Source organism: Schistocerca gregaria, chromosome 5, assembly GCF_023897955.1.
Source record: "Schistocerca gregaria isolate iqSchGreg1 chromosome 5, iqSchGreg1.2, whole genome shotgun sequence".
In the NCBI taxonomy this organism is placed as follows: Eukaryota; Metazoa; Arthropoda; class Insecta; order Orthoptera; family Acrididae; genus Schistocerca; species Schistocerca gregaria.
This window is the reverse complement of record NC_064924.1, coordinates 131,435,143-131,462,744: the sequence shown is the minus strand read 5'-3', so window position 1 is coordinate 131,462,744 and position 27,602 is coordinate 131,435,143. Positions and strand designations below refer to the sequence as shown.

At 45.1% G+C, this 27,602-nt stretch overlaps 1 protein-coding gene across 1 annotated transcript in view; it reads right to left on the bottom strand.

Annotated features, from left to right (window-relative positions):
- The window catches only part of LOC126272080 (arrestin domain-containing protein 17), a 150,471-nt gene that overhangs the window by 41,513 nt on the left and 81,356 nt on the right, over positions 1-27,602 (bottom strand). Inside the window, exon 2 of the mRNA XM_049974642.1 lies at positions 6,065-6,181. Within this exon, the coding sequence (XP_049830599.1) occupies positions 6,065-6,181 (117 nt within the window). The remainder of the gene's footprint in view (positions 1-6,064; positions 6,182-27,602) is intronic.

Here is a 27,602-nt window from a genome sequence, read left to right as displayed (position 1 = left end):
GCACCAGGTGGGACTGACGGATGACATCGAGAAAGTACAAAGAAGGGCAGCTCGTTTTGTATTATCGCGAAATAGGGGAGATAGTGTCACAGACATGACACATGAATTGGAGTGGCATTCATTAAAACAAAGGCGTTTTTCGTTGCGACGGTATCTTCTCATGAAATTTCAATCACCAGTTGCCTCCTCTGATTACGATAACATTCTGTTGGCAGCCACCTACACAGGGAGAAATGATCATCACGATAAAATAAGAGAAATCAGGGCTCGCACAGAAAAAATTAACTGCTCGTTTTTCCCGCGTACCGTTCGGGAGTTGGCGGGAGAGAGACAGGTTGAAGGTGGTTCACTGAACCCTCTGCCAGGCACTTTATTGTGAATAGCAGAGTAATCCAGTAGATGTAGAGTTATTGTAGTCATCTTCAGAAATATCTCCTCTCTCGCTTTTTCTTGACTTCTTCAATATAATGAAATCGGTGTTCTTTCATGCCCCTTTACATGCGTGAAAATACGAAACTGTCGCACGGAACCAGGTCAGTTGCGTGGCAGCGGTACCATGCCATTTTTAGCCAAAAACTGTCTAACAGAGATGGCATTGTCTGCAAGTGCGTTGTCGTGGTGGAAAAAGCACCCTCCTATCTGCCATAAATTGGGTCTTTTTTGACGGACACTGTTGCGCATTCTTCTTAAAACTTCCAAATAAAAGGGGAACAAACTCTGAATGAACTACACCCTTGGCATCAAAACAGCAAATCAGCATTGTTTTGTTGTTTGATTTGACTTAACTACATTTTTTTGGACAGAGTGACTATGTCGTCTTCCATTGACTTGACTGTTGCTACGTTTTTGTGTCGTAACCACAGCACCATGACTCATCACCAGTAATGGCCTTTGGCAGAAAGTTGTTGATTCAAAACACAATATGTTTCAACTCGACGTTACTTCTGACAGTGAGTCTGAACCCGAGGAACAAACTTGGCGACAACCTTTTCCATTCACAAATCTTCCGTTAAAATTCGCTGAACCGAGCTCCAAGATAACTCACTAAACTCTGACAGTTGATCAATTGTGTGTCGACGGTCTGTGAGCAAAAGCTCTCGAATTTTTTTCAATTTTCGTCGATTCGGGCAGTTGATGGACGTCCAGAACGAGGATTGTCATCAATCGACATGTCGCCATTTTTTTCCTATAGCGACATTTCAACATTAAAACCGAGCGAGGTGGCGCAGTGGTAGCACATTGGACTCGCATTCGGGAGGACGACGGTTCAATCCCGTCTCCATCCATCCTGATTTAGGTTTTCCGTGATTTCCCTAAATCGTTTCAGGCAAATGCCGGGATGGTTCCTTTGAAAGGGCACGGCCGATTTCCTTCCCCATCCTTCCCTAATCCGAGCTTGTGCTCTGTGTCTAATGACCTCGTTGTCGACGGGACGTTAAACAACACTAACCTAACCTAACCTAACCTAAAACCAACATTAAAACAGTTTCAGTAGCATTTTTACCGAGTAGAAAACAAAACCTCACAGCTGCACGTTGTTCAGTTAAACCTCCCACCATAAAAAAGGAAACGTGAACAAAACAGCGCTAGCGAAAAAAACCGTTGCAGATGAACAGAACAAGCCACGTCACCAACACAGGCGACACTCAACTGCCATGCGCTACACACGCCGAGCGGCAGAAATGCGTACTACACAAGTTCCGCGCACGGCTATGTTATTCTATTTTCTTCTTTTTTAGGGGGGTGGGGGGTAACTCGAGTACAGGGTGGCCTACAGGAAGTAGCACATTTTTGTTTGATTACGATGAAGTTTAGTGTATATTTGAGTTTCCAAATGCAAATGAAGTGAGGCCGCAGCGAGTCGGTAGTCGAACGATACGCCAGTGACTCCGTGTGCTGCTGTTTCCACACGACCCAGTCAAATTCCTAGTTGCACGGCGTCAACTGAGATTATCCGGAGAGTCACTGGTGTTTTCATGTATGTTATGATGTTAGCTTTGAGCCAAGACTCCAACAGAACAAGCAGAAAGCATAAATTGATTTAGATGTGGGTTTCACGCAGCAATAACACGAAGGCATCAAACACACTTTTAAACGTAGCAGCGCCCGTAAATGAAAACCTACTCGTGAACCATAACAAAAGTAAATTACGAATGCTTTTTGAGCTGCGTATCAATCCCTATTGCCGGCCGCGGTGGTCTCGCGGTTCTAGACGCTTCTGTCCGGAGCCGCGCGACTGCTACGGTCGCAGGTTCGAATCCTGCCTCGGGCATGGATGTGTGTGATGTCCTTAGGTTAGTTAGGTTTAAGTAGTTCTAAGTTCTAGAGCACTTATGAACTCAGCAGTTGAGTCCCATAGTGCTCAGAGCCATTTGAACCATCAATGCCTATTACAAAATCCGATACTATTGTTCGAGTGAAACTATAAGTGAAATTTCGGTGTTTGACATCTCTCCAGTACACTGAGGTGACAGAAGTCATGGGACAACTCCTAATACCTCGTCGAATCTCCTTTTGCCTTCCGTACTGTAGCAACTAGACATGGCTTGAACTCAACAAGTCGCTAAGCAGAAATACTGAGCCATGCTGTCTCTACAGCGGTTCAGAAATGCGAAAGTGTTGCTGTTTCAGAATTTTGTCCATGAACGGATCTCTCGATCATCTTCCATAAAAGCCGGCTGCTGTGACGGACATGAGTATGGGTAAGTCACCTAACGTTACCGCTGGATATATTTCGTAAACCACATCAAATACTGACGAATCGATTCCACAGACCGAACGACCGAACGTGAGGAGAGGGGCTTGTGTAATTGGTTAATACAAACCATAAAAAAAAAGCACGGAAGTATGTTTTTTAACACAAACCTACGTTTTTTTTTAAATGGAACCCCGTTAGTTTTGTTAGGACATCTGAACATATAAACAAATACGTAATCAGTGCCGTTTGTTGCATTGTAAAATGTTGATTACATCCGGAGATATTGTAACCTAAAGTTGACGCTTGAGTACCACTCCTCCGCTGTTCGATCGTGTGTATCGGAGAGCACCGAATTGCGTAGGGATCCAAAGGGAACGGTGATGGACCTTAGGTACAGAAGAGACTGGAACAGCACACTACGTCCAAATGCTAACACCTTTTGATTTGTCTTTTTCACTGACGCACATGTACATTACCATGAGGCGTGAGGTACACGCACACACCTGGTTTCCGTTTTCAATTACGGAGTGGAATAGAGTGTCCGACATGTCAGGCCAATAGATGTTCAATGTAGTGGCCATCATTTGCTGCACACAATTGCAATCTCTGGCGTAATGAATGTCGTACACGCCGCAGTACATCTGGTGTAATGTCGCCACAGGCTGCCACAATACGTTGTTTCATATCCTCTCGGGTTGTAGGCACATCACGGTACACATTCTCCTTTAACGTACCCCACAGAAAGAAGTCCAGAGATGTGAGGAGAACGGGCTGACCAATTTATGCGTCCTCGACGTCCTATGAAATGCCCGTCGAACGTGTACCTCACCCCTCATGGTAATGTACATGTGCGTCAGTGGAAAAGACCAATAAAAAGGTGTTAGCATGTGGACGTAATGTGCTGTTCCAGTCTCTTCTGTACCTAAGGCCCATCACCGTTCCCTTTAGATCACTACGTAATTCGGTGCTCTCCGATACACACGATCGAACAGCGGAGGAGTGGTATTCAAGCGTCAACTTTAAGTTACAATATCTCCGGATGTAATTAACATTTTACAATGCAACAAACGGCGCTGATTACGTATTTGTTCATATGTTCAGATGTGCTAACAAAACTAACGTGGTTCCATTTTAAAAAAACGTAGCTTTGTGTTAAAAGACATACTTCCGTGAATTTTTTTATGGCTTGTATTAACCAGTTACACTAGCCCCTCTCCTCGCGTTCGGTCTGTGGAATCGATTCGTCAATATTTGATGTGGTTTACGAAATACATCCAGCGGTAACGTCAGGTTACTCACCCTACACTCCTGGAAATTGAAATAAGAACACCGTGAATTCATTGTCCCAGGAAGGGGAAACTTTATTGACACATTCCTGGGGTCAGATACATCACATGATCACACTGACATAACCACAGACACATAGACACAGGCAACAGAGCATGCACAATGTCGGCACTAGTACAGTGTATATCCACCTTTCGCAGCAATGCAGGCTGCTATTCTCCCATGGAGACGATCGTAGAGATGCTGGATGTAGTCCTGTGGAACGGCTTGCCATGCCATTTCCACCTGGCGCCTCAGTTGGACCAGCGTTCGTGCTGAACGTGCAGACCGCGTGAGACGACGCTTCATCCAGTCCCAAACATCCTCAATGGGGGACAGATCCGGAGATCTTGCTGGCCAGGGTAGTTGACTTACACCTTCTAGAGCACGTTGGGTGGCACGGGATACATGGGGACGTGCATTGTCCTGTTGGAACAGCAAGTTCCCTTGCCGGTCTAGGAATGGTAGAACGATGGGTTCGATGACGGTTTGGATGTACCGTGCACTATTCAGTGTCCCCTCGACGATCACCAGAGGTGGACGGCCAGTGTAGGAGATCGCTCCCCACACCATGATGCCGGGTGTTGGCCCTGTGTGCCTCGGTCGTATGCAGTCCTGATTGTGGCGCTCACCTGCACGGCGCCAAACACGCATACGACCATCATTGGCACCAAGGCAGAAGCGACTCTCATCGCTGAAGACGACACGTCTCCATTCGTCCCTCCATTCACGCCTGTCGCGACACCACTGGAGGCGGGCTGCACGATGTTGAGGCGTGAGCGGAAGACGGCCTAACGGTGTGCGGGACCGTAGCCCAGCTTCATGGAGACGGTTGCGAATGGTCCTCGCCGATACCCCAGGAGCAACAGTGTCCCTAATTTGCTGGGAAGTGGCGGTGCTGTCCCCTACGGCACTGCGTAGGATCCTACGGTCTTGGCGTGCATCCGTGCGTCGCTGCGGTCCGGTCCCAGGTCGACGGGCACGTGCACCTTCCGCCGACCACTGGCGACAACATCGATGTACTGTGGAGACCTCACGCCCCACGTGTTGAGCAATTCGGCGGTACGTCCACCCGGCCTCCCGCATGCCCACTATACGCCCTCGCTCAAAGTCCGTCAACTGCACATACGGTTCACGTCCACGTTGTCGCGGCATGCTACCAGTGTTAAAGACTGCGATGGAGCTCCGTATGCCAAGGCAAACTGGCTGACACTGACGGCGGCGGTGCACAAATGCTGCGCAGCTAGCGCCATTCGACGGCCAACACCGCGGTTCCTGGTGTGTCCGCTGTGCCATGCGTGTGATCATTGCTTGTACAGCCCTCTCGCAGTTTCCGGAGCAAGTATGGTGGGTTTGACACACCGGTGTCAATGTGTTCTTTTTTCCATTTCCAGGAGTGTATATATAGTTAAGGCTCACCGGCCACTTGACCATCTTCTTCTTCTGTGCGAATGCACGAACAGTACCCGAACTCACGGGAATCGGCAACGCGCCGCGAGTAATGAGTAGAATGGGCGGGGGCACTACGAATGTAGTGCGGGACAATACGTTGAGAATGTGGGTTTCGCGGGAGGCGTGCCAGAGATGCTTCCCTGCAGTCGCGCTATCCTCTGTGACCTCGGTGGCTCAGATGGATAGCCGGCACGGTAGCTCAGCGTGTTCGGTCAGAGGGTTAGCTGCCCTCTGCAATAAAAAAAAAAAAACTGAGTTAATTGATCAACAACGAACTTACAAGGGTGTCTTACGACGTCTGCCCCGATCAGATTCAACGAACAAAAACGAACAAAATGAGAAAAAAAAAAGATGGATAGAGCGTCTGCCATGTAAGCAGGAGCTCCCGGGTTCGAGTCCCGGTCGTGGCACACATTTTCATCTGTCCCCGTTGACGTATGTCAACGCCTGTAAGCAGCTACGGGTGTTCATTTCATTGTAATTTCATAAATTTTTCCCTCATTCTACATCATCCGCCAAAGTCCATGTTATCACCACGAAGCGGCCGTGTACGTGTGGAGGAGTGCAGCTTGTGTAGGGGAGACGTACCTGGTTCGCCCAGCAGGCGCATGCGGAAGTCTATGTAGCTCTCCCTCTCGTAGATGCGTGCGGCGCGGGCTCCCTTCAGCCGCACCACGCCCTCGCCCACCACGTGGAAGTGCAGACCTGCAACACGCCAAGGCAGGCGTCACATCACTCACTGTCATCTGTCACAATTCGTTTCTGAGCACTAACAACAATACAATGAAGGTGAGGGTGCACAATCAGATTTCCACTCTGCAGCGGAGAGTGCTGCTGATATGAAACTTCCTGGCAGATTAAAACTTTGTGCCGGACCGAGACACGAACTCGGGACCTTTGCCTTTCGCGGGCAAGTGCTCTACCAACTGAGCTACCCAAGCACGACTTACGCCCCGTCCTCACAGCTTTACTTCTGGAAAGTAGGAGACGAGGTACTGGCCGATGTAAAGCTGTGTGGACGGGGCGTGAGTGGTGCTTGGGTAGCTCAGTCGGTAGAGCACTTGCCCGCGAAAGGCAGAGGTCGCGAGTTCGAGTCTCGGTCCGGCACACAGTTTTAATCTGCCAGGAAGTTTCAAGGTGAGGGTGACTTGAATGTCAACAGCAAAATATTCTTACTGGCCGTTAGTACATTTTGAGATGACATTTGCATATATGCTATACAAGGTTGGTACAAGTATCGAGCCCTGAGGGACTCTTACATCGATTTGGTTTAACCTGCAACGGAACGCCTGCGGCGATTACACACTGAAGAGACAAAGAATTGGTACACCTGCCTAATATCGTGTAGGGCCCCCGCGACCACGCAGAAGTGCCCCAACACGACGTTGCACGGACTCGACTAATGTGTGTAGTGCTCGAGGGAAATGACACCATGAATCCTGCAGGGCTGTCCGTAAATCCGTAAGAGTACGAGAGGGTGGAGATCTGTTCTGAACACCACGTTGCAAAGCATCCCTGATATGCTCAATAATGTTCAAGTCTGGGGAGTTTGCACCATTACAGAGCCGCCACCAGCTCGAACAATCCCCTGCTGCCATGCAAGGTCCATCGATTCGTGAGGTTGTCTCCATACCCGTACACGTACATCTGCTCGACACTGAAACGAGACACGTCCGAGCAGGCAACATGTTTCCAGTCGTCAACAGTCCAATGACGGTGTCAACGGTCCCAGGCGAGGCAGTCATCAGGGGTACAGCAGTGGACGTTCTGCTCCGAAAGCCCTTATCGATGATGTTTCATTGAGCGGTTTGGACGCTGACACTTGTTGATAGGCCAGCATTGAAATCTGTAGTAATTTGCACAAGGATTGCATTTCTGTCACGTTGACGATTCTCTTCTGTCGTCGCTGGTCCCATTCTTCCAGGATCTTTTTCCGGTCGCAGAGATGTCGGAGACTTGATGTTTTACCGGATTCCTGATATTCGCGGTACAGTCGTGAAATAGGCGTACAGGAAAGTCCCCAGTTCATCGCCACCTCGGAGGTGCTATGTCCCATCGCTCGTGCGCCGATTATAAGACCGTGTTCAAACTCACTTAAATCTTGATAATCTGCCATTGTAGCAGTAGTAACCGATCTAACAACTGCGCCAGGCACTTGTCTTATATAGGCGTTGCCGACCGCAGTGCCGAGTTGTGCCTGTTTACATATCTGTATATTTGAATACGCATGCCTATACCAGTTTCATTGGCGCTTCAGTCTACGAATAACTGAACCGCTCCTGACCGTCGCTTTAGGCCGCAAATAAGAAGAGTACACTTACTACCAAATCCTTTTTTTTAATTTATGCATTTCCGGCATGGCCCACCTACGAGCAGTACGACCTTTTGGAATGTCATTCGCATAAGTGCTTAACGAGATTGGTCCACGTAGCGAACCTTCAGGGCATCTTAATTCGATTCAGCTTAACTTCGTGTAATTTCTCTGATATTCTCGTGAGGTGCCATGCCCAAAGTGCGTTAACAAAAAATGTTTCACCGATTCTGCGTATCATCGATTCTACAGTTCGTTGGTAGATTTGTGAACGTGTGTGGCGTCGGATGTCTAGTCACAAGTCATGTAATCCGTTGATGCGTCCGCGGTGATGGCACTCGATAACGACCCAGGTGGGAGCGATCAGATTCACATTACTCAAATTTGGTGGACAAGGCAGGAACGTGGTTCCACTATCATGCTCCTCGAACAACTGTAGACCGATTCTGTTTTCGAGACATGGACAGTTATACTCCTTAAAAACGACATCGTCGTCAGGGAAGAAATAAAGCACAAAGGGATGCAGTTGGTCCGCAGCTGACGTAGTTTCTTTGATTACTACCGCAGGTCCTATGCAAGTGCACACGAATGTCTACCGTAGTATACTAGCCGGCCGCGGTGGCCGTGCGGTTCTAGCGCTGCAGTCAGGAACCGCGGGGCTGCTACGGTCGCAGGTTCGAATCCTGCCTCGGGCATGGATGTGTGTGATGTCCTTATGTTAGTTAGGTTTAAGTGGTTCTAAGTTGTAGGGGATTGGTGACCAAAGATGTTAAGTCCCATAGTGCTCAGAGCCATTTGATCGTAGTATAATAGCGCTGCCACCAGCCTATGCCCGTGGCGCGGTGCACGTTTCGCTCAGCCGTTTGCCTCGATGACAGCTCTTGTGGAGACGACCGTGTACCTGGTGCAGCAAAAACGAGATTAATCGAAGCCGGACGTTCCCAGTGATAACCGGTCCAAACTTGATGATCCCGAGCCCATCACAGTCCTAGCTACATCTACGTTATTACTCTATTCACAGTAAAGTGCCTGGCAGAAGGCTCAAAGAACCACCTTCAAGCTGTCCTCTACCGTTCCACTCTCTAACGGCACGCGGGAACAACGAGCACTTAAATTTTCATGTGCGAGCCCCGATTTCTCTTATTTTATCGCAATGATCATTTCTCCCTATGTAGGTGGGTGCCAACAGAATGTTTTCGCAATCGGAGGAGAAAACTGGCGATTGAAATTTCATGAGAAGATCCCGTCGCAACGAAAAATGCCTTTGTTTTAATGATTTCCACTCTAATTCTCGTATCGTGTCTGTGACACTTCCTCCCCTATTTCGCGATAATACAGAACGAGCTGCGCTTCTTTCTACTTTTTTTATGTCATCCGTCAGTCCCAACTGATGCGGATCCCACACCGCACAGCAATACTCCAGAATAGGGCGGACAAGCGTGGTGTAAGCAGTCTCTTTAGTAGACCTGTTGCGCCTTCTAAGAGTTCTGTCAATGAATCGCAGTCTTTGGATCGCTCTACCCACAATATTATCTACCTGATCGTTGCAATTTAGGTTATTTGTAATCATAATAACGTAGTATTTAGTTGAATTTACAACATTTAGATTTGTGCGACTTATCGCGTAATCGAAATTTAGCTGATTTCTTTTAGTATTCTTGTGAATAACGTCGCACTTTTCCTTATTTGGGGTCAATTGTCACTTTTCGCACCATACAGATATCTTATCTAAATCATTTTACAAGTCGTTTTGATCATCTGATGACTTTACAAGACGATAAATGACAGCATCATCTGCAAATAATCTAAGACGGCTACTCAGATTGTCTCCTATGTCGTTAATATAGATCGGCAACAATAGAGGACCTATAACACTTCCTTGGGGAACGCCGGATATTACTTCTGTTTTACTCCATGACTTTCCGTCTATTACTACGAACTGTGACCTTTCTGACAGGAAACCGCGAATCCAGTCGCACAACTGAGGCGATACTCCGTAGGCATACAGTTTGGTTAGAAGACGCTTGTGAGGAACGATGTCGAAAGCCTTCTGGAAATCTAAAAATACGGAATCAATCTGACATCCCATGACGATAGCACTTATTACTTCATGAGTATAAAGAGCTAGTTGTGTTTCACAAGAACGATATTTTTTGAATCCGAGCTGACTAAGTGTCATAAATAGTTTTCTTCGAGGTAGTTCATAATGTTCGAATACAGCATATACTCAAAACGCTACGTTACTGATATGGGCCTGTAATTGAGCGGACTACTTCTACTTCCCTTTTGGGTATTGGTATGACTTGAGCAATTTTCCAGTCTTTAGGTACGGATCTTTCTGTGAGCGAACGGTTGTATATAATTGCTAAATATGGAGCTATTTTATCAGCATACTCTGAGATAAACCTGACTGGTATACAATCTGGACCGCAGGCCTTGCCTTTATTAAGTGATGTAAGCTGCTTCGCTACTCCGTTGGTATCATACTGCTATGTTTCTCATCTTGGCAGTTGTTCTTGACTGGAATTCAGAAATATTTACTTCATCTTCTTTGGTGATGAGTTTCGGAAAACCGTGTTTAATAGCTCTTCTTTAGTGGCACTGTCATCACCGACTTCAGCGATGTTATCGCGCAGTGAAGGTATTGACTGAGGAAGTCGTTGGGCCAACGTGCGAACGTGTAGTAGTCGTCTGCTGCTGAGCCCCCTGTTCAACGATGTGCGTTGAATGGTGTGCTCCGAAACACACGTGCCTACACCGGCACTGAGCTCTTTCGCCATAAGTGCCACAGATCGCTTTACAGAGCGGACAAGCCTCTAAACCCCAGATTCTGTGAAGAGTGGAGCACGTCTGACCACTTAGCGCCTAGTGATAGTTTCACTGTCCTACCACTTTACGTAGAGGTTCACGACAGCTGCACGTGGTCATTCGACCAGTTTCGCCGTTTTCGAGATACTCGTTCATAGGTTCTGCGTAATAATAATGTCTTTTGGCATATTTTGATTTCTCCATTACCAGCGCATATTTTCGCTAGGGTAGTTTCCGATCCGTCTCTGTTTGGTTTACATACTTTTCTTACTGTGGCACGTGAGCGCAAAGCCATCAGGAAGCGTCAAACCTTGCAGTGGGCAATGTTTTGGCTCACCATTATAAACCCTCATTGGAGTCGCGCTACGCTGCATATGCGCTGCACCAACGCCCTCAGAAGGAAACTTTTCGATCGCTCCTTATAACATGTACACATATTTCCCTTGTAAGGTTTGCATACTGTTCCATTCCAGTTTTTATCGCAACTTAGCACCTTCTATTTTGGGGGGAATGTTGTTCTGTAGCCACTGTATGTATTAACATACAGGTTAGTTACAAATAAAGTTTCGCCACTTAAACTACTTGTTGCTGTGGTCTTCAGTGCTGAGACTGGTTTGATGCAGCTCTGCATGCTACTCGATCCTGTGCAAGCTTCTTCATCTCCCAGTACCTACTGCAACCTACATCCTTCCGAATCTGTTTAGTGTGTTCATCTCTTGGTCTCCCTCTACGATTTTTACCCTCCACGCTGCCCTCCAATACTAAATTGCTGATCCCTCGATGTCTCAGAACTTGTCCTACCAACCGATCCCTTCTTCTAGTCAAGTTGTGCCACAAACTCCTCCCTAATTCTATTCAATACCTCCTCATTAGTTATGTGATCTACCCCTCTAATCTTCAGCATTCTTCTGTAGCACCATATTTCGAAAGCTTCTATTCTCTTCTTGTCCAATCTTTTTATCGTCCACGTTTCACTTCCATACATGGCTACACACCATACAAATACTTTCAGAAACGACGTCCTGACATTTATATCTATACTCGATGTTAACAAATTTTTCTTCTTCAGAAATGCTTTCCTTGCCATTGCCCGTCTACATTTTATATCCTCTCTACTTCCCAGTCTACATTTTATATTCTCTCTACTTCGACCATCATTAGTTATTTTGCTCCCCAAATAGCAAAACTCATTTACTACTTTAAGTGTCTCATTTCCTAATCTAATTCCCTCAGCATCACCCGATTTAATTTGACTACATTCCATTATCCTCGCTTTGCTTTTGTTAATGTTCATCTTATATTCTCCTTTCAAGACACTCTCCATTCCGTTCAACTGCTCTTCCAAGTCCTTTGCTGTCTCTGACAGGATTACAATGTCATCGTCGAACCTCTAAGTTTTTATTTCTTCTCCATGGATTTTAATACCTACTCTAAACTTTTCTTTTGTTTCCTTTATTGCTTGCTCAATATACATATTGAATAACATCGGGGATAGGCTACAAACCTGTCTCACTCCCTTCCCAACCACTGCTTCCCTTTCATGCCCCTCGACTCTTGTAACTGCCATCTGGTTTCTGTACAAATTGTAAGTAGCCTTTCGCTCTCTGTATTTTACCCCTGCCACCTTCAGAATTTGAAAGAGAGTATTCCAGTCAACATTGTCAAAAGCTTTCTCTAAGTCTACAAATGCTAGAAACGTAGGTTTGCCTTTCCTTAATCTTTCTTGTAAGATAAGACGTAGGTTCAGTATTGCCTCGCGTGTTCCAACATTTCTACGGAATCCAAACTGATCTTTCCCGAGGTCGGCTTCTATCAGCTTTTCCATTCGTCTGTACAGAATTCGCGTTAGTATTTTGCAGCTGTGACTTATTAAACTGATAGTTCGGTAATTTTCACATCTGTTAACACCTGCGTTCTTTGGGATTGGGATTATTGTATTCTTCTTGAAGTCTGAGGGTGTTTCGCCTGTCTCGTACATCTTGCTCACCAGATGGTAGAGTCTTGTCAGGACTGGCTTTCCCAAGGCCGTCAGTAGTTCCAATGGAATGTTATCTACTCCCGGGGCTTTGTTTCGACTCAGGTCTTTCAATGCTCTGCCAACTCCTCACGCAGTGTCATATCTTCCATTTGATCTTCATCTACACTCTCTTCCATTTCCACAATATTGTCCTCAAATACATCGCCCTTGAATAGACCCTCTATATACTCCTTCCATCTTTCTGCTTTCCCTTCTTTGCTTAGTTCTGCGTTTCCATCTGAGCTCTTGATTTTCACACAAGTGGTTTTCTTTTCTCAAAAGGTCTCTTTTATTTTCCTGTAGGCAGTATCTATCTTACCCCTAGTGAGATAAGCCTCTACATCCTTACATTTGTCCTCTAGCCGTCCCTGCTTAGCCATTTTGCACTTCTTGTCAATCTCATTTTTGAGACGTATGTATTCCGTTTTGCCTGCTTCATTTACTGCATTTTTATATTTTCTCCTTTCATCAATTAAATTCAATATTTCTTCTGTTACCCAAGGGTTTCTACCAGCCCTTGTATTTTTACCTATTTGATCCTCTGCTGCCTTCACTATTTCATCCCTCAAAGCTACACTATTGGAAACTGCTCTTCCACATAGAAGTCATGGATTTTACTTCTTGTGACTCCCAGTGTGAATTAGTCCAATACAAACTTCTATGGCCTACCAGAACTCTTTCTTGGTGATACAAGACAAAGTTTCTCTATATTCTCTCGAAATTCGCTTCACTGTACTTTCACTAATACCGAGACATTGAGAAGTTTTCTGTAGTGGCTGTGATAAGGAACTGCTCGGCCCTGTTCTTTTTCGGCCTCAAAGCAACCACACGCACTGATCATTATAGACTTTTCACAGCTCCATAAATGATGCATGGTTTCACATAAGTACGAGGCAACTAATTACTTTACGGGCATTGTCTCACGCGAATGGGATCACGATTGTTTTTTGTCTGAAAGCCGCGCGGTAAACACTGCAACAATGAAGTGGAAATGCCATTCAGAGATCCGCCAACATAACACAAGCGAGCACACGCTGCATAGAAGCGCAAAATCAAATAAATTAAAGGTGTGATATTAGCGCTTTATGTACATTCACGTGCACAAAAACAGCTGTGAAGGGCAACAACAGAGCTTGCATTTACACTTTTCGTCTTGTTAATATGTGTCACCATTAAACGAATTTCAGCGATATACGTCCATCGTTATCAGAACAAAGCGACTAACTGCAAAGCCAACGACAGTTCATCAGGAAGTTGTGTATGGTTGTATCTTTAAACTGTGCAAAGCAAATTTTTCTCCTAACTGCGGCCTGACTTCTACGACTTCTCAAACTTGACGTCGGTCAAAAAATGGTCGAAAAAGCACGCTTTCTCTTAAATATTACGACGTATGCCGTCCCCTTTTCAACTAAAATTTAATATGACATTTGTGTGATTCCGGCAAGGCAGCACACATCGATGTTCGTCACGCGATGTGACCAGAATATGATTTGCAATGGTTCAAGGATTATGGGACTTAACATCTGAGGTCATCAGTGCCCTAGACTTAGAACTACTTAAACCTGACTAACCTAAGGACAGCACACACATCCATGCCCCAGGCAGGATTCGAACCTGCGACCGTAGCAACAGCGCGGTTCCGGACCGAAGCGCCTAGAACCGTTCGGTCACAGCGCCCGGCAATATGAGTTGAAAGTCAGGGGTCAATAATTATGAAATGGATAGTATTAGGAATTCTGTTTCACGGCTCTCCAACCTCGGTGTCAACCACGGACTCTGCTGATCGTCATCCTAGTAGCTGCTCTAGCCCATTCATTATAGTGTTGTACTATTCTGTGGCCTGCTTTCGCTCGTTGTAGTGTAAACTTGTATTCTACTCACGTCTGCTGTTATTTGTTGCTCCCATTCACCAGACAACAGTTTTCTCAATGAAAAAAAAAAAACACCAGTATGGGCTTGAACTGAAAATTACGAAATCGAATATGGAGTTCCCAAGTTCTGCTTGAAACATGGAAAACGATCTCGCATGCCACTGGGCACGTTCCCCTCCACGAGGCAAATACGCGACTTGTCTTATTCAATCTTTCACCTAACGGAATGCTGTGGAACGTGAAATTCCACGTTGTGGCATCACAAACCTCGTCGAGCTCCTCGTAGGAGAACGTTTTCTCGTCCCTTATGAGGATGGGATTCTGGTTGCGGGGAACTCCGCCCAGAAAAGAAAGTAACTTTTCAAGAGAATGGAATCGTTGTGGGCCAGACATGCATCCAGTCGGAAAGATGGAAGATTGACCAGAGAATCAAATTGTTAGATTCCAAGAGGTAAGAAAATACCTTGACACTGATTTAGAGGAGGGTTGGAAAGTGACTATAGTTACCGTGGAGCAGCACCACGGACGAGTGCGGCTGAATACAGCACCGCGAAAGAAAGTCGAAAAATGTGGTTCGTTATTTCCCGTTCCACTGCCGTATTTCACGGCAGTCACACTGGGGAGAAACCTGAGGCGTGAGGTGAGTTGTCGGCCCCCGGTATCTGGGAGAGGAATCGTACCCAGGCAGCTAGCAGCTCCTAGCCGTTGCTTTCTCACGCCTGCGCGCCTTTCCTCCCAACACTCGCTTCTTGACTGCTAGCGGGCGTTAACTGTCACGTCTGCATCGATGAAACGCCGCCTGAGACCGCTACACGTACTGTAGGAAACACTGCCATTATCTACTCTCATATCCAATCTGCATAACGTGCCAAGTAATGTAATATTGGTCCAATGAGACAGTGACCAGCAGATTTAGGCTTGCAGAATAGTCAGGCAACAGGGACTGCCCGCATGTCTCCCCTATCAGGTGCTGCTGCCTCGTGGTAATATAGTACATTACTTCTGGGAGCTCCCTTGATGAAAAAGTAGTAGTAAGCGTAGACTACCGTAGGTTTCCTTGAAGCTTTGCTCAGTTAAGATCGTATCTGCATTACCTGTACGTTACGTGTGTTGCATACCTATCGGGCGTACCTCATAACTTATGCGATCAGTGTCTTACTAGATTTCCCCCATAAATCGGAAGTGGTGAACTTGAAAGGCGGCTGTCCTGTTTGCCATAACGATTTTCAGGTAGTTTTGACCATAAATATGGATGACATTGGGAACTTGATAAATGTACTCAGTCTCTGTAATATCGATATAAAGATATTCTTTGTAAGATTGTGTTTGAGACCACAGCTGTTGGTCAGAGAGGTCAACGTTGCTTTCTCAGAGTAAGTCAGAAAGTAGCAGTACCAGAGTGTGTTGGACAGAGTGGCAAAGTCTTTGGTTTAAAAAGGATGCTGTGTAGTGGAGGCAGCATTATTTACAAAGGATTTTGTAATAATATGTTTTGAGGAAATATATTGACAAATGAGATTATACTGAGGAACAATGGTAAAACCAACTTTTACACTAATCCAGTTCTTGATACACACATCAAAAAAAGTTTTGCATCGCCTCAGTTCCAAGAACTCCTGAAGACAGAAGTTGACTGCGAATATTGTATAACAGACACAGTCCCTCTGAATGTCCAGAGATGTCACTAAACCAGCCCAAAAATGGAAACAACCATGCATGAGCAGCGCCTATTAGACGGAGGGGGTCCGACAGCCGATCAGTTCCAGTCATTTCACCAGGAAGGAGGTACACGTCTCGTGTTGTCTGTAGTTCAAGCATGGCTAGACGGTCGATACCGCGGTTCGATCGCGTCCGCATTGTTGCTTTGTGCCAGGAAGGGCTCTCAACAAGGGAAGTGTCCAGGCGTCTCGGAGTGAACCAAAGCGATGTTGTTAGGACATGCAGGAGATACAGAGAGACAGGAGCTGTCGATAACATGCCTCGATCAGGACACCCAAGGGCTACTACTGCAGTGGATGACCGCTACCTACGGATTATGGCTCGGAGGAACTCTGAATAATGCTTTTTGTGCAGCCACAGAAGTAGTGTTATGACTCAAACAGTGCGCAATAGGTTACAGGATGCGCAACTTCGCTCCCAACGTCCATGGCGAGGTCCATCTTTGCAACCAAGATGCAGCGCAATACAGTTTGGCCTAGCAACATGCCGAATCGGCATCACGTTTTCACCGATGAGTCTCGCGTATGCCTTCAACCAGACAATCGCCGGAGACACGTTTGGAGGCAACCCGGTCAGGCTGAACGCCTTATACACAATGTTCAGCGAGTGCAGCCAGGTGGAGGTTTCGTGCTGTTTTGAGGTGGCATTACGTGGGGCCGACTTGGAAGGCGCCATCCTCCGACTGATAGTGCAACAATTTCGACAACATATTGGCGAGGCATTGGTCTTCATGGACGAAAATTCGCGCCCCCATCACGCACACCTTGTGAATGACTTCCTTCAGAATAACGACATCGCTCGGGTAGAGCGGTCTGTATGTTCTCCTGACATGAACCCCATCGAACATGCCTGGGATGGATTCAAAAGGGCTGTTTATAGACGACGTCAGCCCCCAACCACTCTGAGGGATCTACGCCGAATCGCCGTTCAGGACTGGGACAGTCTGGACGAACAGTGCCTTGATGAACTTGTGGGTAGTATGCCACGACGAATACAGGCATACAGCAATGCAAGAGGACGTGCTACTGGGTATCAGAGGTACCGGCAGGTACAGAAGTCTGAACCACTACCTCTGAAGGTGGTACAACATGCAATGTGTGGTTTTCATGAACAATCAAACGGGTGGAAATGATGTTTATGTTAATCTCTACTCCAGTTTTCTGTACAGGTTCCGGAACTCTCGGAACCGAGGTGATGCAAAACTTTTTCTGATCTGTGTATTTGTAACTAGGTAGCTTCTCATTGTTAGAATATCGCATATGAACTGACTCTGAGCACTATGGGACTTAACATCTTAGGTCATCAGTCCCCTAGAACTTAGAACTACTTTAACTTAACTAACCTAAGGACATCACACACATCCATGCCAGAGGCAGGATTCGAACCTGCGACCGTAGCAGTCCCGCGGTTCCGGACTGCAGCACCTAGAACAGCACGGCCACCGCGGCCGGCTCGCATATGAACTGTTCACAGTAACAAACTCTGTGTCCTATCTTCCTATTCATAACGAATCCTACTCGAGTTATACTATTTTATGCTGCTGTACTCATCTGAACAGAAATGCTTGTCTTCTTTCCATTTCACTTTACTGACCCCTACTATATCCAGATTGAGTCTTTGCATTTCCCTTTTCAGATTTTCTAGTTTCCCTACCACATTCCACGCCCCGACTCATAGGACGTTATCCTTTCGTAGATTGTTCAATCTTTTTCTCATGGTAACCTCCCCATTGGCAGTCCCCTCCCGGAGACCCGAATGGGGGACTATTCCGGATCCTTTTGCCAATGGAGAGACTTTCATGATACTTCTTCAATTACAGGCTACATGTAATATGGATACATGTTACGTGTCTTTAATGCAGTGGTTTCCATTGCCTTTTGCATCCTCATGTCGTTGATCATTGCTGATTCTTCCGCCTTTAGGGGCAGTTTCCCACCCCTAGCACAAGAGAGTGCCCTGAACCTCTGTTCGCTCCTCCGCCGTCTTTGACAAGGCCGCTGGCAGAATGAGGGTGACTTCTTATGCCGGAAGTCTTTGGCCGCCAATGCTGATTATTAATCAAAATTTAAACAGTGGCAAGACTCGAACCCGGGACCGATGACGTTTTGATTATGAACCAAAGACGTTACCCCCCTCCTTTTTTTAGAATGACCTGAGAGAAGGGTCGAGGGCAAAAAAGGTTAGGGGTCGTCTTCCGAGGCCAGGCGTCAATGTCCCGTTGCCACCCTCCCAAACCCAAGGAAGGAAAGGGGTTCGACAGGATCAAGAGAAGTTTAGTAGATCATTTATTTATGGACCATGGATAGAGACTTCCGCGTCCCTAATTTACCGTAGTATGCTACTGCGGACAGGGGACCTATAGTTGAACGAGGAATCGTTCGTAGCGACTTCTCACATCGTTGAGAGATGAAGGCTGCGTTAAACGCTCACTGAAAATGTCCATGGTCCGACCAGTATTAGATGTGTTTGTACTCCAACAATAGAAACTAAATGTACGAAACTAAAATGGCTTTTCATATAGCTCCACAATAGAAAAGCCTGCAATGTGCGTATACAAAAACGTAAATAGATACAAACCATCAGCTCTACCGAAGGTGTCATAACACTTAGAAAGAAAACAAGACGCCAAGGAAAAAATATCAAGACATTGTGTATTTCCATCTGAATACCAGGTGATTCAAAGAGGAGGAATAGATTTCATTTGTACATAACGGACAAACTATAAAATACAGAAAAACATTGCAGATATCACTGGAAAGACGAGGATTCAAAGTTTTGACACAGTTGCGATGTTTCTTGTTTATAGCAACATGGCGACTACGCAACACGAAAAATAATTTTGTGTTCTGGAATTTCCGCGAAGTCAACCCACAGTCCAAGTGCAACGTACACTCCGTGTTGATTCAGCAAAAAGGCACCTCTGCACAAGCAGATTTATGAACAGTAAACAAAATTCTTGGAAGTTTGTTGCGTATGCAAATGGAGGAGCACTGGCCAACAAGTCACGTCTCATGAAAATGTCGATCGTATCCGAGATGATACGTTCACACGGAGCCCTCGAAAGTACACAAGACGGGCAGACCTCAAACAACGGTGCGGCGTTTCCTGAAAGGACGCGTGCATATGAAGGCTTACAAGTTGCAGTTATGGAAGCAATTGTATCCCGGTGACCATAACAGAAGGTACAAATTTTGCACTTCAGTTCTCCAGGATATGACGGAAGACATTATTGCCGAGCGACCCGTCTTTTCAAAGGAATCGAAGTTTCATCTGTCGGATGAAGTAACCCACCACAACGTAAGAATCTGAGGGGGTCACAAAATCCTGGCGCAGTCGTCGAACATGAAAGACACTCACCGGAACTGAATGTTTCGTGCTGTTTCTATTCACAAAGTATATGGACCTTTCTTTTTTGTGGAGGGAATTGTGACAGGTTTGCCACACCTCGACGTGCTGCAAAATTAGTTGTTTCCTCAACTTCACGAAGTTTCCAATAATTCCATTTTTCTGTATGACAGCACCCGGTGTCACTTTCATCTCGAGGTGCGTCCTTATCTTAACAGCCGTCCCACAACATAGCATTGGAAGATCTGGACAACAAGATCTTGTTCATTGCATTGGCCTCCCATGTCACCAGACATCACAACTTGCATGTTTTTCGGTGGGGATACATAAAAGACAGCGTCTTTGTCCCTTCTACTCTTCAGTCTCTACCAAAGCTAAAGAAGTGTGAGGAGGGGTGGCGGCATGAAGTCCCTGATCAAACACCTCGGCCGTGTCAAAGTGAAGACATGCGACAGTGTTGTGGTGTGATCCGTCCGTCGAATGGGGACGTTAAGCTCGCCCCCCCCCCCCCCCAAACACACACACACACACACATACACACTACACAATCACATGCACTTAACAGTTACACTAACCCACACAGCTCCCGTACTTTGCCACGAAAATGTGCCTGCGGGCGCGAAGCATAGGGAGAACATTTCCAATTATGTTGCTGAACATGCGCTTCGTGAGAGGAGACGGGGACGGGGGGGGGGTTCTCGCAGCCGTTTAGGCCATACGACTTTCCTTCAGTGCACCCTGTTAGCTGGGACAAAATACAGTGAGCTAAAGGATGTCTACAACTTTTACGGAAAGCAGAGAGTAATTATCAGACATTAAAGGGCAACAGTAATTGAGAAGGGAATGCGACATATCACTAGCCTATCCCTGATGTCCTTCAGTTTCTACAATGAGCGAGTAGTAAAGAACACCCAGAAGAAAATTGGGGAAGGGCTTAAGGTTCAGGAAGGAGAAGCAGCTTTGCGGCTTACTGATGACACTGTACTTCTGTTGGAGACGACAGAAAACTTAGGAGAAGAGTTTAACGGAATGGATAATGCCTGGTAAGATCTACATCTACATCTACGTGATTACTCTGCTATTCACAATAAAATGCCTGGCAGAGGGTTCAATGAACTACCTTCAAGCTGCCTCTCTACCGTTCCACTCTCGAACGGCACGTGGGAAAAACGAGCACTTAAATTTTTCTGTGCGAGCCCTGATTTCTCTTATTTTATCGTGATGATCATTTCTCCCTATGTACGTGGATGCCAACAGAATGTTTTCGCAACCGGAGGAGAAAGATGGTGATTGAAATTTCATGAGAAGATCCCGTTGCAATGAAAAACGCCTTTGTTTTAATGATTGCCTCTCCAATTCACGTATCATTTGTGTGACACTATCTCCACTATTTCGCGATAATACAAAACGAGCTGCCCTTCTTTGTACTTTTTCGGTGTCATCCGTCAGTCCCAACTGATGCGGATCCCACACCGCACAGCAGTACTCCAGAATAGGGCAGACAAGCTTGGTGTAAGCAGTCTCTTTAGCAGACCTGTTGCGCCTTCTAAGAGATCTGCCAATAAATCGCAGTCTTTGGATCGCTCTACCCACAATATTATCTACCTGATCGTTTCAATTTAGGTTATTTGTAATTATAATACCTAAGTATTTAGTTGAATTTACAGCCTTCAGATTTGTGTGGCTTATCGCGTAATAGGCATTTAGCTGTTTTCTTTTATTACTCATGTGAATAACTTCACACTTTTCCTTCTTCAGGGTCAATTGCCACTTTTCGCACCATACAGATATTTTATCTAAATCATTTTGCAAATCGTTTTGATCATCTGATGAATTTACAAGACGGTAAATGACAGCATGATCTGCAAACAATCTAAGACGGCTACTCAGATTGTCTCCTATGTCGTTAATATAGATGAGGAACAACAGAGGGCCTATAACACTTCCATGGGGAACGCTGGATATAACTTCTGTTTTACTCGATGACTTTCCGTCTATAACTACGAACTGTGACCTTTCTGACAGGACAGTCGCACAACTGAGGCGGTACTTCTTAGGCAAGCAGTTTGATTAGAAGACGCTTGTGAGGAACGGTGTCAAAAGCCTTCTGGAAATCTAAAAATATGGAATCAACTTGACATCCCCTGTCAAATGGTTGAAATGGCTCTGAGCACTATGGGACTCAACTGCTGTGGTCATCAGTCCCCTAGAACTTAGAACTACTTAAACCTAACTAACCTAAGGACCTCACACACATCCATGCCCGAGGCAGGATTCGAACCTGCGATCGTAGCGGTCGGGCGGTTCCAGACTGAAGCGCCTAGAACCGATCGGCCACTCCGGCCGGCCATCCTGTGTCGATAGGACTTAGTACTTCATGAGTATAAAGAGCTAGTTGTGTTTCACAAGAACGATATTTCCTGAAACCGTGCTATGTGTCAATAAATCGTAAAGATGTTATACGATGAACATCAGCAAAAGTAAAACAAGGTCAGTATAACGTAGTCGCATTAAGTCAGGTGATGCTGAAGGAATTAGATTAGGAAATAAGATATTAAAAGACGTCGATGATTTTTTTCTATATGGGCAACTAGAGACGATATTTAGCCGGGGAATTGCAAGAAAAGCATTTTCACTTCTTGTCTCAACTGCTTCTCGCCTTAGATTCAGTTTCATAGAAGGCTACACTCCAGAGAATATCTTCAGCAAAATCTTCCAAACGCTAAAAAGTACCCTTGATAGTAACAAACTCTTCGTTTTCGAAATGTTTTGTGTTGCCAGAAGGCATTTTACGTCCTCTTTACTTCAGCCACCATTGGCGGTTTTGCTGCCCATAAAGCAAAACACATCTACCACTTTTAGTGTCTCATTTCCTAACTTGCTTCCCTCCGCTTCGCTAGATTTAACCCGACAACATTCCATTAACACTGTTTTACTTTTGTTAATGTTCATCTTCTAATCTGTTTTCAAAACACTATTCATACTCTTCAACTGGTAGAAAATTCTCTGCCGGCTGTGATAGAAATCCAATGTCATGAACAGACTTCAAGATTTTTATTTCTTCATCGTAGACTTTAATTCCCTTTCTCTATATCTCTCCGCTGTACTTTTATGCTTTCTCAGTGAACAGATTAAATAACATGAGCGATACGCTACAACTCTCACTTCCTTCTCAACTACCGTGTCCGTTTCACATCCTTCTAACCTTATTACTGCACTCTGATTTCTCTACAACTTGTAGATCATCTTTCGCTCACTGTATTTTAAGCCTACTGTTGCCAGAATTTGAAAGGGTGTATTCCAGTCAACACTGTCAAAAACTTTTTCTAAATCTACAAATGCTACAAATGTTGATTTGTCTTCTTCCTCCAGTTTATCTTCTAAGACAAGTCGTACCAAAGAGAAAATTGTCAACAACACACGGCGTACCCGGACGGTCATTTTCTGTATCCAGAAAGGCCAGTACAGGACCTGTAACATGCAGTCGTATATTATCCTGCTGAAATGTAGAGTTTCGCAGGGGTCGAATGAAGGGTAGAGCCACGGGCCGTAACACATCTGAAATGTAGCGTCCACTATTCAAAGTGCCGTCAATACGAACAAGAGGTGACCGAGACGTGTAACCAATGGCACCCCATAGCAACACGCTGGGTGCGTTCATCGAGATGTCGCCAAACACGGATGCGACCATCATGATGCTGTACACAGAACCTGGATTGATCCGAAAAAATGACGTTTTGCCATTCGTGCACTCAGGTTCGTCGTTGAGTACACCATCGCAGGCGCTCCTGTCTGTGATGCAGCGTCATGAGTAACCGCAGCCATGGTCTCCGAGCTGATAGTCCATGCTGCTGCAAACGTCGTCGAACTGTTCGTGCAGATGGTTGTTGTCTTGCAAACGTCCCCATCTGTTGACTCAGGGCTCGAGACGTGGCTGGCTGCACGATCCGTTACAGCCATACGGATAAGATGCCTGTCATCTCGACTGCTAGTGATACGAGGCCGTTGGGATCCAGCACGGCGTTCCGTATTACCCTCCTGAACTCACCGATTCCATTTTCTGCTAACAGTCATTGGATCTCGACTAAAGCTAGCAGCAATGTCGCGATATGATACACAGCAGTCGCGATAGGCTACAATCCGATCTTTATAAAAGTCGGAAACGTGATGGTACGCACTTCTCTTTACACGAGGCATCACAACAACGTTTCACCAGGCAACGCCGGTCAACTGCTGTTTGTGTATGAGAAATCGGTTGGAAACTTCCTCATGTCAGCACGTTGCCGGTGTCGCCACAGGCGCCAACCTTGTGTGAATGCTCTGAAAAGCTAATCATTTGCTTATCTTCTCCCTGTCGGTTAATTTTCGCGTCTGTAGCACGTCATCTTCGTGGTGTAGCAATTTTAATGGCCAGTAGTGTATATAAAGTTGGACAGCGTACATTGTCACGTGTTTGTCCTGGCAGACGCTCGAACGTAGACGCGAAGCATCCCGCGAAAGCCTGCTTACAAAGTTTCAAAAACCATAGTTAACAGAAATCTAGGGATATATTACAAAACCCTATGCACCGCTGCCGCAGGGAGCGCGAAGATAAGATGACTATACTCTGTTTATCATAAGAATAAGCCTTGTGTAAAAGAAGGCAATCACGATGATTGGTCAGAAGCTGTAGCTCACCTACACTGCTTTTGTTACGCTCTTGGAAGTAGATCTTGTTTACGTATTACATATATTATTAATAAGTTACGTTAAATGAAACTGTATTAACAGGCATCAACGTTTTTCTTGGCAACGCTTTAGCTATGTAGTTTTTACTTCAAAAACCATGTACGGTCACAATTTCTGTACTGTTGTGCTCTGATTGTCGAGCTGTTAACACACAGTATGAAAATGTCTGGGGTGCTTCCTGTTCAGTAGTGTAACACGCGTGTCGAACACGGCTAAACAGTACCGATAAATACATTGTTATTAATGTTTTTCATAAATTTTCAGGAAAAATCAGCTTTGAAGTTTTCCGAGAGACTGTATTTGATACAGATGCGGCACAAACACACGTTAGATGTAGAGCGGAATCAGTAGCATAGCATAGTGATAAACGCTGAGCAATTTATGGATCCATAGTTCAAGTCTCATCATATTCATCTTTTTTTCGTTCAATTTCAAAAATACAACATCTTTTTTATTAATAATGCACGTCTTCTTGTTTCTAATTACATATTGCACGCGAAATTCCTGTTTTCATTTCACATATAGATTCTTAATTATCTAAATTTTATCAAATGGTACAAATGGCTCTGAGCACTATGGGACTTAACATCTGAGGTCATCAGTCTCCCACACTTAGAACTACTTAAACCTAACTTACCTAAGGACATCACACACATCCATGCTCGAAGCAGGATTCGAATCTGCGACCGTAGGAGTCGTGCAGTTCCGGACTGAAGCGCCTAGAACCGCTCGGACGTCGTGGCCGGCTAAATTTTATCACAAAGTGTTGATAAAGGTTGCTTAAAGTAAGGAAACACATCAATTTAATTTTTAAGGGCAAAAACGAAAGTACTCTTTATTTGGACTGTGTCCACTACAAACGTAGTCTTATACGAACCAGAGCGATAAGTGTCTTAGAAACAAGAAAAAACAATCATTTTCACAGCATCGGGCATACCATACAAATGCTGCATTTTTACATTTGCCATTGTAACATTACAATATGAACTCAATAGAACTGATCTGGATCCAAATTAAGGGATTTGGCTCGAGAAATAACAAGACTGTTAAGCTGACAGTCGTACTGGAACTAACGCACGCAGCTTTTTCAAATGTCACTTCCGAACGCTGGCGGATATAGCCTACAAAGACACGCCATTAAAGGAGAAAATGCGGCGCCTAGGTGGCTTCGTGGATTCTGTTGTTGATCGACTCGTTTTCAACGTAGCAGATGACAGTTCCAGAACTGAAATGTATTTCTCCGATCCGGATAAGGAAGGATCTAAGAGATTACCAGACGACTGACTGTTATTAATCCCTTCAGTGGCTGCGGTATTCAACAATACGGTGAAATCCCTGTAGTATGGTTTTGCATCACACATAGCTCGCTCAGAAAAATTACACTGTGTTTACGTTAGGAATTCTCATCACTCTTGTTTGTAATTAGAGTACTATGTTAGGTGAGAACGAGAGCATTTTATGCTTTCCGTCTGGTCACCTAAGATGCGTGCGGTAGTGCTGGAGTTTTGCCGTATATTAATTCCTTCTCTTTAAACGACATTCGAAGCTATATTGTTGCTTCGTTCGTCTTTTTTACGTCTGAACTGCATCAGCTCACATCATTGTAGATTATTTTAGACCAGATGGCGGGCCAGTGCTGTCCGAGTTTAAATGCGCCGGTGAAGCTATTGTCCTGCTTTATCTCTCAGTCTATGTGCTTGCAATACAACATATAACGTATCCTTACAGTCCTACTTGACTGTACTGGACACAGCTCGGATTTATGTCCACGTGAGACGAAATCCAATGAGATTCAATCAAACGCGGAAGAATACATGGCGTAATGTTTACGTCAGGTTTATTCTTATCAGAAGCGGAGTATACATGCGGCGAACACAGAGACGTGTACGCAGTTAACGGTCCCGCGTTGCATACAGAAATGGAACGAGAAGCAATTTACGTTGTTCAGTGTGAAGTAGACTGTGACATGCTCTTCTCAGTGGTTTGTAGAGTATGGATAGAAGGTAGCACGTGGTTGCAAGGAAAAGCTGCAAAGCTGCTACAAGTGTGGATAAATTTTCCAATGGCCGAGAGTACTCTAGATTTTTTGTCTCCTTCAATTGCACCCTCGTAACAATTCCCGTGTATCGCGACACGTTGCGAAAACCGTGTAAATGCACTGTAAGTAATGAAGAGAAACTTAGAAATAACGCACTTTATCGAGCAAACTCCGATAGAAAACAAGGAACTTGATAATAAATGAAAGTAACAACACATGTTTGTCGCACTATTTCAGCTAATCGTTCGGGAATGACTCGCTTGATGGCGACACGTTACCGGTCTCTAGTGCACTCTAGGGAGACATTTACGAAGTTAGCAGGCCTTTACTGCAGTCAAGGAATTGCGAGTGCCAGAAACACGTATACTTAATGGTGCGTTTACACGGATCATATTTTAAGACAGTATTTGGTCGCAGTAGCGTTGCCGTCAATTGCTACACTGTGGCTACAATGCGCAGCAATTTTGCGGTATGGCTGGGCAACATTGCCGATTTGCAGGCTTTTGCAAATAGTTGCCGACAGTTGGATGAGGGGATGCCAGTGTTCTCCATCAAGAGTGGAGAATATTTCATGATGCAGGGCTGCATCTATCCCTGTTAAATGGTTCCGCATCACTCTCTCTCCTTTGTTTCCCATTTGTCTCGCCAACAGCGCTGCAGCCACTTGTCTGAGCGAAAACAATATCGTCGTGTTTTTGTTCGAACTTAGGGATGCGTAGATATTGTCACGTGTTTTGTTGTCTTCGTAGTGACTTAGTTGCGTGCAGCAATGAAAAAGCTGACAAACATGATAACTGTGAATTTCATAAATGCGATTCATCTACGACCAGAGCTACGGGACGTGCTTGATTAGCATACAAAAAATTTCTAAGTCCTCGAATCTCTACCAAATGCGAGGCAAAAAATGTTGCGTAGAGAGAGGGGAAGTTACTTGGTTTACATTTGACGCTACGAGTTTCATACTATGTCGAGACATACCTGAAGCAGTAATTGGTAGTGTAAATAGCGACGTGTGCTGATGAACAAAAATAAAATATAAGAAGAAGTTATATTCTTATTTAAGACTTCCTTAACGCTCGTAAAATGTACGTTTGCAGTAGGTTATAAGGGAGAACATTTCGTACTTGTGTAATAATTGTAATTATCTAATGCATAAAAGTATAAATTATGACTTCCTTTCAATAAAACATGGAGTTGCAAATTTTACGATTGTTTAGTAGCAGTGTAACATTCCCCCCGCCCCTTTGGTGTTCTAGAGTTTATTATATCCTTCAGTTCTGCTAAAGTGT